This window comes from Phyllobates terribilis, unplaced genomic scaffold (assembly GCF_046119375.1).
Source record: "Phyllobates terribilis strain yellow unplaced genomic scaffold, ASM4611937v1 Scaffold_11__3_contigs__length_659146591, whole genome shotgun sequence".
Classification (NCBI taxonomy): domain Eukaryota; kingdom Metazoa; phylum Chordata; class Amphibia; order Anura; family Dendrobatidae; genus Phyllobates; species Phyllobates terribilis.
Window position 1 is genome coordinate 333,209,461 of NW_027362771.1, and position 16,364 is coordinate 333,225,824.

General features: G+C 42.9%; 1 protein-coding gene across 15 annotated transcripts in view; it reads right to left on the minus strand.

Annotated features, from left to right (window-relative positions):
* TPM1 (tropomyosin 1) overlaps positions 1-16,364 on the minus strand; it is a 41,112-nt gene that overhangs the window by 12,325 nt on the left and 12,423 nt on the right. For 3 of the 15 annotated variants that reach the window (XM_073652725.1, XM_073652713.1, XM_073652714.1), the window contains 6 exons: positions 10,621-10,754; positions 7,843-7,960; positions 7,685-7,755; positions 6,239-6,314; positions 5,545-5,607; positions 5,371-5,440 (listed from right to left, as the gene is read on the minus strand). In XM_073652725.1, the coding sequence (XP_073508826.1) occupies positions 5,371-5,440; positions 5,545-5,607; positions 6,239-6,314; positions 7,685-7,755; positions 7,843-7,960; positions 10,621-10,754 (532 nt within the window). Of the gene's footprint in view, positions 1-4,881; positions 4,965-5,370; positions 5,441-5,544; positions 5,608-6,238; positions 6,315-6,864; positions 6,941-7,684; positions 7,756-7,842; positions 7,961-10,620; positions 10,755-15,194; positions 15,591-16,364 lie in introns of those variants that run through there. The other 12 variants (XM_073652720.1, XM_073652719.1, XM_073652716.1 and 9 more) reach the window with 9 other exon arrangements.

Genomic DNA, 16,364 nt, shown 5'->3' on the forward strand with positions numbered 1-16,364 from the left:
CTTTGAGACTTACACACACCACCCAATTACTAACATCAGTGCACCCCTTCTACTTTAGATCGCAGTTAGAAAAAAAAAAAATAAAATTTGTATTCAAGACTCTGCACACTAGGAAGTAATGCTTGTGTAAAAAAAAACACCGACAATCAATTTGAAAGATTATCTGATGGACATCAAAATCATTGGAAAAGGCATCAAAATTGGCCAGTATAAGTGGGGTTCAGTAATTATTTGTGCCTGCCTCTGGCCCTTGTGTTGTAGAGCACTTGCAGAGGGCAAAAAAACACAACAGGTTTTTATTGAATTTTTATGGAGATCATGCACTTTTCTTTAGATGCCCTTAAAGAAGTTGTCCACTACTTGGACAACTCCTTATCATATCCTACGCTTGACCCCGATAAAAAAAACAAACAAACAAAAAAAACAAAAAACACTTGCTCTCCTGTGCCGGTGCCGTTCCCGCGGTGTCGGCAACCGCTCTCCCCTGGGCTTCTGTGATGTTGACATGTGACCCCAGCGCACGCATCACTGTCCCTGCCTCCTGTCGAATTGAACATGAAGAGGAAGTGAAAACAGCCGCAGCCCGGAGTTCCTCTTAAAGTTCAATTTGTCTGAAGGAAAAGACAGGGATGCCAACACTGATTAGGCGCCAGGGTCACGTGTCACAACAGCACGGGAGCCCTGCTGACAATGGCACCAGCACAGGAGGAGAGTATAAGCTTTATTTTATCAGGGCCACACAGATCAAGAATAGGTTTCCAAGTAGTGGACAACCCCTTTAATGTAGAAATTTAAGGTGCATTCCTAGGAACGCTCGTTGTGAATGCTTGTCAGGTGAAATTTTTTTTTTCCATTCGCACAAAAGATTGTTGCTGTAAACAGGACTGGCACTACCAAGAACAGTGGCAGCCCATGCGCACTGAACATGCCATTACAGATCATTCAGTGCGCATCTGAAGTACAGGTGCATCTCACTAAATTAGATCATCAAAAAGTTTATTTCAGTTCTTCAATACAGAAAGTGAAACTCATTATATAGAGTCATTACAAAGTGATCTATTTCAAGTGTTCATTTCTGTTAATGTTGATGATTATGGCTTACAGCCAATGAAAACACAAATGTCATTATCTCATTAAATTAGAATACTTTATAACAGCTTGCAAAATGTTTTTTTTTTAAATCTGAAATGTTGGTCTACTGAAATGTATGTTCAGTAAATGCCCTCAATACTTGGTCGGGGCTCCCTTTGCATCAATTACTGCATCAATGCGGCGTGGCATGGAGGCGATGAGCCTGTGGCACTGCTGAGGTGTTATGGAAGCCCAGGTTGTTTTGATAGCAGCCTTCAGCTCCTCTGCATTGTTGGGTCTGGTGTCTCATCTTCCTCTTGACAATACCCCATAGATTCTCTATGGGGTTAAGGTCAGGTGAGTTTTCTGGCTAATCAACCACAGTGATGCTGTTTGTAAACCAGGTATTGGTACTTTTGGCAGTGTGGACAGGCGCCAAGTCCTGCTGGAGAATGAAATTTCCATCTCCAAAAAGCTTGTCGGCAGAGGGAAGCATGGAGTGCTCTAAAATTTCCTGGTAGACGGCTGCGCTGACTTTGGTCTTGATAAAACACAATGGACCTACACCAGCAGATGACATGGCTCCCCAAACCATCACTGATTGTGGAAACTGCACACTAGACTTCAAGCAGCCTGGATTGTGGCCTCTCCACTCTTCCTCCAGACTCTGGGACCTTGATTTCCAAATGAAAATTGGAACTCTGGGACCTTGTGGAGCGTGTCAATGACTGACTTCTGGACATCTGTCAAGTCAGCAGTCTTCTCCCCCATGATTGTGGAGCCTACTGAAACAGACTAAAGGCCCCGTCACACATAACGAGATCGCTAGCGAAATCGTTGATATGTCACGGTTTTTGTGACGCAATAGTGATCTCGCTAGCGATCTCGTTATGTCTGACAGGTAGCAACAATCAGGCCCCTGCTGTGAGATCGCTGATCGTTACAAAGCTTCCTGGACCATTCCTGGGTCGTTGCGCTCCCGCTGGGCAGTGTGCATCGCTGTATTTGACACCTTATCAATGACCTCGTTAGCGATTCAGAACTGAGACACGTAGGCATGCATAAATTGGACTTTTAAGCGCCCCTCGTCCCCGATTGGTGGTCGCTACAGCGTTCTCATTTTCCGCCGTGTATAAAGAAGGCAACAGAATAGCGATTCCATCCTTTGTTTCTGACCTCGTGCTGGATTGCAGAGCCTAGCAGAATTCTCCGGGCTGTTGATATCCGTTCATTCGACTGAGTCCCGATTTTGCGGAGATGAGGGGGCGCGGAAAAGTAATTTTATGCACGAGTTTGTGACACAGTACAGTCCCTATCAAGGTGTGGATAAATGAAATAGCTGCTGTGTGAAAGCGTCCCAACGACCGCCAAGATCGTTAGCTAGATCGCTGGGGCGGCCAAAATCGGTGGGAAGTTCTGCATGTTTAACAGCTCCCCAGCGATCACGAAACGACTCTCCAGCGATCCCAAAACCGTGACGTAATAACGATCTCGCTAGCGATCTCGTTATGTGTGACGGGACCTTAAGGGACCTTTTTAAACACTTAGGAAGCCTTTGCAGGTGTTTGTTAATTATTCTAATTTACTGAGATAATGACTTGTGTGTTCATGGGCTGTAAGCCATAATCATCAACATTAACAGAAATAAACACTTGAAATAGATCACTGTTTGTAATGACTATATAATAGGAGTTTCAACTTTCCGTATTGAAGAACTGAAATAAATTAACTTTTTGATGATATTCTAATTTAGTGAAATGAACCTGTAGGTTGAACCTTAGTAAACTGGCTATTAAACAGCCATACACATGAAGCAGACTGGCATAACTGTGGTCATTGCACAGTGTAAATACTACAAGTCATGCGATTCAAAGATTTTTTTTTTTTTTTTTTAAAACACATGGTCTGAAGTAAAAAAAAAATGCCTGTATTTGTTAAATACAGGGAAAAAAAGACCTATTCAGGTCTGTGGGAGCATAATGCCACTGAAAACGCCATACCCAGAGCACGCTGGGTTTAAAAGACAAAGCAAAAATGCACTATTTTTCTATTTCAATACCAACTTTAAAAGGGTTTGTCCGATAAAAAAAAAAAAAAAAAAAAAAAAAAAGAAAAGTCATAGGTCGGTAGGGGTCCTGGGCACTTTTATCCCAGTCTCTATGGAGCGATAGTGCTTGAATGCTGCTCCATTCATTCCCCATTGGGCCGCCAAGCTTTTTCCAGCAGTCCCATAAAGAATGAACAGCGGTGGTCCAGCATGCAAATCGCCACTATTCTAAAATGGGATAAGAGTACCACGTTCAGCCTCAGTCACACCCCGACAAGTCTTTGAGATCACCTATCCACTGAATAGGCGATAAACTAGTCTTCACTGGACAACCCCTTTAAAAGTAACATCTGGCCTAGTTAAAAAAAATAAATAAAAAAAACACACTGCCAAAAAAATGTCACAGAAAAATGTGGCATTTTTACAAAAAAAAAACAGTGAAATCAGCCATAAGGCGATTTCAAAGGCACTAAAGTGGAAAGGCAAGTTTATATTAGAGTTAGTTATCCTGCCTACCAGATAAAAAATAAAAATAAAAAGCATAAAAGCTGCATGCAATGGCTCCACCCAACTATAATGCAGATTTTTTTTTGTATAACAGAAATAGGTCACAATAGTGAAACTTTAATACAGAATATAACTTTTTGAAAACTATTTGCATGGCTATATCCTGTGATAAAATAGCAGCTTAACCTTCCTGTGAGACAGAAGGGTATAACATGTATTTACGTAGTAATTTTTGTAAGTGGTTTCTAGTATCTAGAAGATAAGTGAACAGATATCAGGTCATTTTAATTCATTGTCAGCATAAATAATGTGCATACCAGCTTACTGTTAGTATTTAGACAAAGTGAGTGGACACTTTCTAATAGGTCTTATGTGAATTGAGAAGGACAAGTTATATATTCACAGATACACATTCTAGAGAAAGCCACCAATGGCAGCTCATGATATATCTATTTGTGGTCAAACAGGGTAGACTTTACAGCTTTCAAAGACAAATGTTCAATCCTTAATAAGTAACCAGATAAAGTGCATTTTTCTTGTATGAAAATATATTAATTTTAAAATCTTGGCATGTATGAACCTCCAACATTATAGGATTTGTACTCCGAAGTGTTAAAATATTCTATATAGAAATTAGAACGTATTGTAAGTACATTTGTAAATTCTCATAGGCAAATATTATTCTAGCCGCAATCTTAGGTTGTGCCCAAATAAGTATGTAGTTCACACCATTTACATACACAGCAGACGTTGTGTTGAGAGGAGCCATTGATGTTTGCATTACATTTAGGTCCCCCACATTAGCACACAGTGACAGGTATGAGGCTTTTATATAAAGAAGAAAGAAGCAAAACAAATTCTAGTAAAAAAAAGCAAACGTTTACATCTGTTTAACACTGGCTTTCAAACAAATCGAAGAGGAAATGGAGTCTCAAGAAAAAGGTCAAACATTCAAGTTCACCAGAACTATGGATCCTGCACCTCATTAACTAGATGGCTATTTTTTTTTTTAGCCATAAGGGGTTTCCATTATTTGCATTTTTTTTTAAAAAAAAGGTACAGGATTTTGCCAATATACCACATTAGAACTACATCTCAAATTAAGCCGGTTGTTTAAACAGAGGTAAGTGGAAGTAAAAGTAAGCCAGAAATGAGCAAAAATAAAAAAAAAATTAAGGTGTGAGGGTAGGATGTGAGTTTTATTAAGCGAGCAGAGAGGGTAAGAACATAAGCGAAGAAAACATAGAAAGGGGAATTTACATTGAGGTCATGTCATTGAGAGCGTGATCCAGTTCTTCACTGATTGCTTTGTACTTCAGTTTCTGGGCATACAGTTCATCTGCTCAAAGTGAAGTTTGGGGAGAGATTGAAGGGGGAGGACACAAAAGGAGTGGATGGAAAGTGAGAAAAACAAGAAATTGTGGTGGAAGGAGGACAGAGGGAAACAAAATAGGAGCAGGAAAGATGAATAAAGGTACGGTGAGAAGGGAGTCCAGTGTTCGCAACCACCATCCAGGTACAGGATGAAGAAGCAGACAGCGTGGTGGAGAAGCAGTGAAGAGCCCGGCACAGAAATACAAATTATGCATAAATAAAAAGGAGAAAAAAAGAGACAGATTAGCAGCAGAAAAGAGGAACAGAAACAACCTCCAAGGATATTTTCATAGGACTACAAAAAATTGGAAGCTTTAATATCCATTTCCACATTAAAAAAATTGTAAGATAGAAAGAAAGAAAAATCATACCTTCTAAGTCATCAATGGACTTTTCCAACTTGGCTACTGTCCTCTCTGCAAACTCAGCACGTGTCTCAGCCTGAAGGACACAAAACAAAACCATGAGTGTCCATCTCGTTTATCCAGTCTCCTAGCTGCACACCGTACCAATAAGACCATGAAAGACAAGGTAGCAGAACTTGCCTCCTTCAGTTTGTCTGTAAGAACCTTGATTTCCTCCTCATATTTGTCCTCTTTCTGGGAGTACTGCAAAGCGAAACAGAACCATGTTTAGCATACTGATCAATAAGAGTCAGAACTGGATCCAGGGATTATTAAAAGCACCAAAGACACAATGTACACGCTCCCCTAGGACTGTCATACTGCACACCATTAAGGAAAATACTTGATGTAGAGCCATCAAAGTTCTGCATTGTTTTCTTTTATGTGCAAAGAATACCCATAGGAAATACTACCCCTAGGGGATTATACAAGCTTTGAATAAATGTGGTCATGAAGCAATGTTATAAAACACCATGAACACAATGGCTTTATTCTATAAGTTATGTCACATTTATCAAACTGTTGTCCTCCTAGCAGATAACTTTGACGATTCTGCGTCTGTCAGAAAACAAAATATACTTTGCTTAATAATTTGCATCCCTGGCTTCTCTAAACAAAATGTTTTTACTGGCAGGCAATGAATTAAGGAGGGACTAACTAGTGTAAACTGTGCTATCTTCAAACAATCTGAGTGGCATGGATTTGGTTATGTTCTAGTAACTTAACATTCATGGCTGATGTGACAGCGGCAACATGGTGGGTCCACGGAACCATCTTTAAAGTGTGCAGGTCACCACACTTTCCGCTTAGGACAGAATATATATTGCCATCCTACCTTTTCTGCCTGGGCCTCCAGAGATTTCAGGTTGTTGGTGACAGTTTTCAACTCCTCCTCAAGCTCGGCACATTTGCTATTTGCATGGGTGAGGTGAAAGGCAGAGGTGGCAGAAGTAAAAAGAGGAAGGAAAGATGGAGGGGGGAGAAAAAAAAACAAAAAAGGAGGAGATTGAAAGGAGAGAATAGAATGAAAAACCAAACCGGATCAAAAAGGAGAATTACAGAGCCAATATAAAAGAAAAAAAGCTGTGTCACAATGTAAAAGATGCAGAGCAATTAATTAAGCTGTCAATAATTTGGGAAACTATTTTTTGAGTAACGGAATCACCACAAAGGTACAGGTGGAAAAGAAACTAACAAGTGTTACATCGAAAATCAGTGCCGCTATGCAGTTTCCTTATCGTTGTAACTTCTGCATACAAATCACATCTTTTACATGTGCACAATACAGCTTTTTCTCAGCTTGAGAGAGTCACGTACCAATAAAGAAAAAAAAATCCTAACAGGTTACAGGGGAGCACTGCAGTGAGGAAAGTGTGGAAAATACTGCTTTACAGCAAGTTAGGAGGAGATGTGAAGCCCAGCAGCCAAGGATAAAGAGAGGGCCCAGACTGGCAGCAGTACCTTCGCGTCAGAGGCTAGTAACGTTTTCAATGTTTGGTCCATTATTCTCAGCTGATCATCAAGCTGTCGGTATTGTCTATTAATGAGTGCATGAAATAACGAAGGAGCGCACAAGCCATTCACAATATGTGGAGCATGCAAAGAAAAACACATTGTTACACGACGTGACCGTGGGATAATGCATACATAGAATATATGGTAAAGCTAGTACTTGTGTGGTCAGCAGGAGTTGGGTTATCAGTTCTGAAGTGTGGCAACATATTAATACATAGGATGCTGCATTGCTTTATGATGGTCTGGTTACAGCCTGTATTCTAGGTCAGAGCTGCATTCACAACACTACAAGCCTCAGATCTGACATCTGGCAGAGTTCATTGGTTGTACACTAAGGTCTGTGTGACTATTGGGAGGCATTGCTAGGATAGGTCATCAATAAATCAGAAGGTGCTCCAACTCCCTTCCTTTTAATGGGGCTGCACTGCAATTCCCTGCAGAATGGGTGTCACGGCACAGGGAAGAAGAGTACATGGAATAGATTAAAAGTATTTATATTACTTTTATGGTAATGGGCCATATACTTGTAAACAGGAAGTGTTCATTCAAGGCCGTCTAGTGCGAACCATGATTCAAGGGGACATTAGAAAAAAAATACAAGGAGGGCATTTGTCTTTCACAACAGATAACACCAACTTCGGAGGATCTTCAGGTTGCTCTAGAGCATGCAATGCATTCATGGGGAAAACATCTCCAGGATGACATTCTGGGTGAATATTAGGTGCAAAGGGATGCGGACAGCTGATTGAAACATGCAGGCACTCACCTCTCTGACAGTTCAGCACGTTCCTCTGCACGTTCCAGGTCACCCTCAATGATCACCAATTTACGGGCAACCTATGACACAGAAGGGGCAAGTGTTATAGCATAGCATTTACACAAGCTATATAACAGAGAAGAATAATGAAGTCTTTGTGTCCTCACCTCTTCATATTTGCGGTCAGCCTCCTCAGCAATGTGCTTGGCTTCCTTCAGCTGGATCTCTTGCAGCTCCATCTTCTCTTCATCCTTCAGGGCTCTGTTTTCAATGACCTTCATGCCTCTGAGATACAACAAGACACTCATCAATGAACAAAATTGTACTGTGTAAACAACAATAGTCCGTAATATCAGGTGTGCGCAAATGCTGAAAACAATGCAACGCTCCATACAGAAACATTGGCTGTTTACATTGCAAACAATACGGGAAGTTGATGCAGTCAGGATGGTGATATTCAGCAGCTCGCTGTAATGAGTGAGCGACAGAAACCATAACAGATGGTCAAACAAAACGGATTAATGAATGAACCAATCTGAGCTTTATAAAATGGAAAGAATATTCTGTCATTAAATGGTCTCTTTACCACCTCAATTTTCATGAGAACCTTTCTGCTCTCCTGTCATGTGTGTCTCAATAAATAATTCTGCAGCATCTTAATCTGTGTTTTGTAGTTCCTTTATTATTCCTCCCAGTTGCAGCTGTGACCCTACAAAGGGTGACACTATCCAATCAGTGCAGACAGTTCCAGACTCTGTAGGGACACGCATCTGACAAATTGAATAGTAACACCCATTTGTAAACTTATTCAAAAATTTTCAGCAGGAACAACAGAGTAAGGCTATGTGCCCACGATGCAGAAATGCTCGGGATTTTTCCTAAGCGTTTCTGCATCTCCCTGGCAGAAAAAACGCATGTGGATTGTACATGCGTTTTCCTGCCAGGGACAAGCGGATGTGAAGCGTTCTTCACATGCATTTCCGCATGAGGGTTGTCAAGCGCTTTCCAAGAGATTTTAGCATCACTTGGAAAAGTGCTTGACAACTTGGTCACACTATATAAATCCATGCAACCGGCATGGATTTATATAGTTGACCGTAAAAGAATGGTAAAAAATAAAAAAATATATATATTTACCTTCTGATGGCCCCCGGTGTCCTAGACCTGGCTTGCCGGCAGCTCTCAGACTAAAGGACCTGCCGACGTCAGAGGTCGTGTGACCCGTCACATTACTAAATGACGTCACCGCAGGTCCTCGAGTCCACCGCGATCTGCCGGCAAGCCAGGACAAGGACACCAGGAGCCATAAGAAGGTAAGTATCATGTATATATTTTATTTTAGTTTTTTTTTTTTTACAGGTACTATGGTACCCGGGTCTGGAGGAGAGTCTCCTTCTCAACCCAGGTACCATCCGCACATTGAAACGCATGGAGTGCACATCTGCAGATGCAGTGATGCGGATTCCATGTGGTCCAATGCAAGTCAATGGTGGAGAGAACGCCGTGCTTCCGCAAAATAATTGGTACTGCTGCGGATTTTTCCGCAATGATAATCCGCAGCGGAAATTTCCGCAGCATGTGCACAGCACATGCTGATCATCATTGGGGAACATGGCAGACCTTCTACCAAGCGTTTAAGCGTTTCTGCAGCGGAATTGCCACTGCAGAAATGCTTAAAAAATGCATAGTGGGCACACAGCCTAAGAGCATACCAAGCTCTACAAAAATGTGTCCAGCATTGTTATTCCATGGAGAATACAAAAGTATTAGGGCACAGTAAGACGGCTGTATAAATCGGACAGAGATCGGAACACAGTGGACAGAATGGCCAGTAGTTCTCCCGACCTGAGCGTAACAGCTGCATAGAATACATGAAGCTGTCAAGCTTGAGTTGGGAGAGCTGCCGGCCAGTACGTGCACGTCGTTACGATTTATACAGCTGTCTGACTGTTTTTAAAGGTGCAGACATCAGCGGTCATGGAAAGTTCTCTTTAAAGAGGCTCATAACTAGAGTGGAAACAGGGCCTATATACCAGTGTTGGCCCAAATCACAGTAGTTGGGCATTTAAAGAGAATTTGTCTTCAGGTTTCACAATATAAACTGCAGGCCTTTTTTTTTCATGACACTTGATGGGACTGATGTACTTATTTTGAAAATCCATGTCAGAATGGGTGCATAATCCTCAATTAAAAAACATTTTAGGAGTCCAGCTGGCTAAACTTGTAAATGTTTCCCTGTGTAATATTACAATTAACATTTAAAGAGGTGGTCCACTACATTGTATAATGCCCCCATCGATTTACACCTTAAGTATTTTTGTAAATAACTCTTGCTACCATATGTGCCTGTGAGGGCCGCCATCACAGCTCGCTCAGTCTGCATCACCTGACCCCCGGCTGCAGCCGCCGCTGACATCCACTGATGACACGTCAACTTCCGGACTTCCTTGATTCACCCAGGCGTGACCCAGTCGCACGCACCCCTCCCCGATTGACTGGGCTGTGGGCGGCGTTTCACCACACACACCTCAGTATCCAGCAATACTGGGCTGTGAAGTACGGTGAAACGCCACCCACAGCCCAGTCAATCGGGGAGGAATGTCAATCCAGGAAATCGGGAAGTTGATGCGACATCAGCGGTGGCTGCAACCAGGGTCACGTGATGCGGACTGAGCAGGCAGCAATAGCGCTGCTCACAGGCACATATGATAACAGAAGGCATTTACAAAAATACTTAGGTAAATGTGCGCATTATATAATGTAGTGGACCACCTTTAATAAAAAGGATGATGCATCCATTGTGAAGTCTTGTGAAGTATGTAGCAGCCTTACCAGGTCTAAGATTATTTCATATACTAGGACGTTTGTTTTGTTAAAACTGATGACCGATCCCATTTATAAGGAAATCTGAATGCAAAAAAAAAAAAACACAAAAAGGGCCTTACCTCTCACTCTCATCTGCAGCCTTCTCAGCCTCCTCCAGTTTCTGAAGGGCTGTGGACAAACGCTCCTGAGCACGATCCAACTCCTCCTCTACCAGCTGGATACGCCTATTCAATGAGGCTACATCTCCTTCAGCCTAGGTGAAGAGAGGAAAAACAATGTAGTCAGGATAAAATTAATGCTGCCCACAAAGCTGGAACTAGACTGCCCATATCCTGCCAGGTAAATATCAGATACAGGGGACTGCTACAATAGGAGCATTGTACAACTGCAAGAACTAAATTAAAGTGTACAATGAGCCAGTGCATCATTAGGCTTTCTGACGTTCACTCCTTACATTCAGAACAGCATCTTGGAACAAGGTATTGATAGAGACTCTCCAGTCCAAAGTTATGAAGAAAGAATACAGTGCTCACTTTGACTTTAATGGTAGATGCTACAGTTTAGTACTTTGGACAGATGCATATATTAAACATCATTTTTATCTGTATATTTTTAGGTCCAGATCCGATAAACTGGTTTACCCAGAATTCTGGCATAAATTTGAAGTGTTGCCATTTTTTAACACAACTCCCAGGTGACCAAAATGGCACTTATGCTACTCCCGGCCAGCGTCACCAACTTTAAGACGTGTGCGGGGCTTAGTACGGAATGTGCCTGGTCAAGAAAAGACATTCATTATGATTAACGCCACAAAAATGGTGTAAAGTACACATGTAATGACATTTGTGCCAAATTCATTGAGAAGCACGTGCCAATTGGATTTCTTACTCAGACACGTCATCAAGATTGGTGTGCAAGTCGCCAGTCTTGATTAATCTGGACCCAAATACATCCAAAAGGTTGTGTTCTGACCTGCGTCCCCTTTAATAATCAGTATGTATTCAGGCAAAAAAAAAATTCCCCATAATTTCGGAAAAAGTCATGACAATATTTTATTGGCAGCTCTACTTGTAAGAAGGTATCAAGAATTGCATACATTATCCAAAGTAAGGCTGGCTTAGAAAGTTGCCATATAGGCCCTCCTGTTCTTCCTGCTAATACCTACACAATCAAATATTATATAAATATATTATATTGATGAAAGTTATTATGATGAAAAAAATTCTAAACAAATACTGATTAGTAATCTTCATCATGCTCAAAAGGTCTGAAATTTAGATATGAAAAAGGGCCAACTAGATGGAGCACATTGATGAACAGATGAAGGCAATTTAACATTTCATATGATACACTAGGGTGTGCGCCGCAATGGAGATGTAGGATGTGGTCACACACCTCTAAAAACTAGATATAAGTACTTAGTAACTTCCCTTTCAAAAAGAGAGGCAATGAATATATCCGGCATGTCTAACCGTTCATCCATAAGATAAAGCCCCTCAGTATCAGAATGAATCTGCGAAGAATATTACCTTTATGCACATAGCAATAATTCCTAGCCACCAGCCGAGCATATGGGATGTGGCACTCCTGCCACATACAGAAGACCTCCATGCCTTGCCATTGGGGTTCCTGAAGTGTTTGCTGAGCAAAGGAGTACCCACCCTACAGAACTGTGTAAGCCATTAATCTCTACTGGACAAAGCCTGCTTTCTAGTCATTACACACAGATTTGTCACTGTTAGGTAACAACTTCCTGATCGGAGGACAAGCATTTACAACTGAGGGCATACAGAAGCACTGGGCTGCTGATCTCCCCAAAACTCAACTCCCTGATGTAGATGTTTTTGGCTTCGATTCACCAAGAGCGGTGATTTTCAGGAGGCACATCTGACAAGTGGCGTGTACCTCCCCACAGATCTTACTCCAGTCAGGTACTGCAATAAGATTTCTGGTGTATGGGTACACCACAGATAGTCAGGATTTAGACAAGCTGTGGCATCATCCCACCAGTTCTGCCCATTTTGGCAGAGCTTGGACAAACTAGTATGAAAACATCAAAAGTTGTACATTTTTTGCACCACTCCGATTTCGTGAAAGTTTTGCAACTTTTCAAAAAGTAGTTTACGCCAGAATTCTGGCAAATTTGCTTTGATGAATAAGGGTCATACTGCCCACAGAGAAAAGGTTTTTCACCCATTTGCCTTAGACCCACCAATAGGGTTTTGATAAGGCTCAATAGTTTTGCTACAGATCCTTTGGAAGAAAATTGTCCAAAGGATCTGTAGGAAAAAAGTAGATCATATAGTTGTGCCTCATGTTCAGTATCATCTAGACAAAACATCCACCAAAATATTAGTAATGTGAACAGAGCCTATGAAAATTTGGCCCCACAAAGAAAGGGGATTCTACCTATAGATGAATTCCCAGCCCCAGGCCATATTGCTGCCATTATTAAATTAGCAGTTATTTGTCTACTTGCCAGGCCGACCTAACTGGATTACAATTAATTGCTGGGCGCTGTCAAATCAAGCGCCAGCGCACTGCTCTTTACAACATGCAAGGCCGTCCTGAACTCGTCCGCTCTACCGGTTTGACAGTAATATTGTGCGAGAGGTGACTTGGGAGCGGCCAAACCTGAAATGATTGAGTGAATGATAGATTGTATAACTTTAGTGCCACTTGCCAGGTTGTCTTCCTTATCTTATGACTGGAAACTACACCCTTTATCTATGGCAAGGCCTTATTCACACACTGCATATGAAATCACCATTTTTCACCAGGTGAAAAAAGTGCAGTTTTTTTATTCCCATTGCTCCCCTTAGTATTTTTTTTATTTTATTTATTTAATTTATTTTTAAATCTGCCATACTGTTCCCGACCTTTTTATGTAGTACTAATTTGCATGCTCTTTACAAAGGGGGGCATGGCTCATAGGGTAATAACAAGGAATTTATAAACACACCCCAGAGATTCTTGAGAGCCGCACCCCCTGTAAAGCCAGAAGAAAAAAGAAAGAAAAAAAAAAAAGCTCTAAATAAAAAAGGGTATGTGGGCAAGGTTTTCACATGGATTTCAGCATACTTCTCACCAAAATCGATTTTATTAACACATCGTTTTTAATGGGAACATTACTTGATATTACATAATACATACCACTACCTGATGCTCATTCTGCACAAAACCTGTCCTGTAGCCAAGTAGGGATTAGCCTGAATGAATGGGGCTAATCCACATGCAGATCTGCGGGGTGCCAGAGACCAGAAGTCCTCTGACTTTTGCCACGTGTTCTCTGGCAACGAATGTCAGATTTTTTCAGGTAAACATACCCCAAATCTTTACATTACTACCCCCTATATTTTTAGGATCCGTACAAAAATCAATAGAAAATGCAGCCTGTGACTAGGGCTTCTCAAAATGGGAACGAAAACAATATGAGCACCCAAAAACTTCAGGACCTTCATCCAAGAAAAATAAATATAGGTGTTGAAGAGTTAAAAAGCACCAGTCATTAAATAGAGGCAACACCGTGGCTAAATATTTGCATGCCACTGATATAAGGCACTGTGTAAAGTGTTAACCATTTGCTTACAAGGTCATAGGCTTTGGGAGGACACAACTTTATTCTCCAATGTGATTTATAAGCAGCCCCTTAATCTGTGAGCTACACCTTTATAGAGACCAGACCGAGCACAAAGCATAGTGGTAACCACAAGTATGGGTCAATAGTGAAGTAGAACAATCCAACTTCCTTCAAAGTAATGAAGAAGTGAAGAATGTGCTGAGGCCTGAGTGCAATGTAATGTAGTCCTTCCTGTTGTGTCACTGGAGGATTTGTGGCCTCAGCAGGGAAGGACAAGTCTATATAGTCAGTGACAAGACCGGGAGTATGGCCTTATAAGGAGAGGAAAGTTCAAAGAAAACGGCCCAAGACCCAGCTGCATGGCCGCCGGGGTCAGGAAGATGGGGCACACATGGCAGTGGGCATCGGCACTTACACCTATAGAAATATATTCCAGTTAGGAGCACATGGGAGGAAATCTAATATCTTGTGTATAATGCAATTCCCAACAATGGGATCGGAGACTGGAAAAATGAGAAATGCCAGCGCAATCCACAGAGCTGCACAATACCCGCTTATTACATGGATGCCAAGCCTTGGGAGCACCAGGGCACTCTTCTTGGCACCACAGCCCACATGCAGACACCAGGATTACTATCCTCACCTGAGATGAGCACATACTACAAGTTGTAGAACAGATAGAGTATATTTATAGGAATCGCTGCCAATCAGAGAGGCGGGGTGCCAGGGGCGGGCACTGGAGGGTGTACACCTGTCACGCACACAGCACAGGTAGACACTGCGGAGCACCACACCCAGGTACATGTGGCAGCTGAGGAGTTAACCTCCTCCAGATGAGCCCTGCTGCATGCCTGACATTCTCCGGCCCGGCCCAGCACCCCCTCCCTGGCTGCCTGGATACCAGCTCCCCTGTGGGGACTACCAGCAGACTGCAAGCTCTTGGGACAAGCCGCCAGTCTATTAACCATTTAGGCGCAGAGTGTGTTACTCCTAATGACGGGTACAAGTTGAGGCTACAGGAGACCCCAGAGAAGTGGTTCCACGCCAATAGAGGCGCACATTATACACTGGGCACACAATGCCGCCAGCTGCAGGGAGGCCATGGGCGCTTACCGCCTCCCGGAGCTTCTTCTCCACGTCCCGCTCCCGCTGCAGCCGCTCTGCCCGCTCCTCCGCCGCGTCCGCCTGGTCCTGCAGGCTCTTGATCTTCCTCCTGACGGCCTCCAGAGAGGTCATACCGGCCATTCGTCCTGCGCTCACCGCTCTCACTACTTCCGGCCTCTACTCTGCCCGAATCGCTCGCTGTAAGGAGAGGGCTCTGTCTCCGGTAATTCTCCGGCTGCTCAGTCCGCGCACAGGAAGTCTCCTCCTTACATAGGCTCCGGCCCCTTCAATTAACCCTATCATTACAGGAGCCTTCTCCGGGAAGTGGCGGAGGGAGCTAGCACTCGGTGGGTGCGGTACCATCTACATGTGCCCTCCACTGTATGAAAGGTGGGGTGATACTGTGCTAAACCCCTCACCAGGGATTAATGCCCCCCAAGGATTCAACAAGCGCGGACGCTACTGCCACCTGGTGCTAGTCTGCCGGCATAGCAGGGTACGCCACAGGCGACTACAGCATCCTGGAGAATGGATGGCTATTGAGGGCTCAGATATGACACAAGTGACTATTATCGGGGGTTCAGCTATGACACACCTGACTATTAGTGGATATTGGGGGCACAGATATGACACACCTGACTATTAGTGGATATTGGGGGCACAGATATGACACACCTGACTATTAGTGGATATTGGTGGCTCAGCTATGACACACGTGGCTATTAGTGGATATTGTGGGCTCAGATATGACACACGTGGCTATTAGTGGATGTTGGGGGCTCAGCTATGACACACGTGGTTGTTAGTGGATATTGGGGACTCAGATATGACACACGTGGCTATTAGTGGATATCGGGGGCTCAGCTATGACACACGTGACTATTAGTGGATATTGGGGGCTCAGAAATGACACACGTGGCTATTAGTGGATATCGGGGGTTCAGCTATGACACACCTGACTATTAGTGGATATTGGGGGCTCAGCTATGACACACCTGACTATCAGTGGCTCAGCTATGACACACATGACTATTAGTGGATATCGGGGGCTCAGCTATGACACACGTGACTATTAGTGGGTATCGGGGGCTCAAATATGACACACCTGACTATTAGTGGATATTGGGGGCTTAGATGTGACACATGTGGCTATTAGTGGATATCGAGGGCTCAGATATG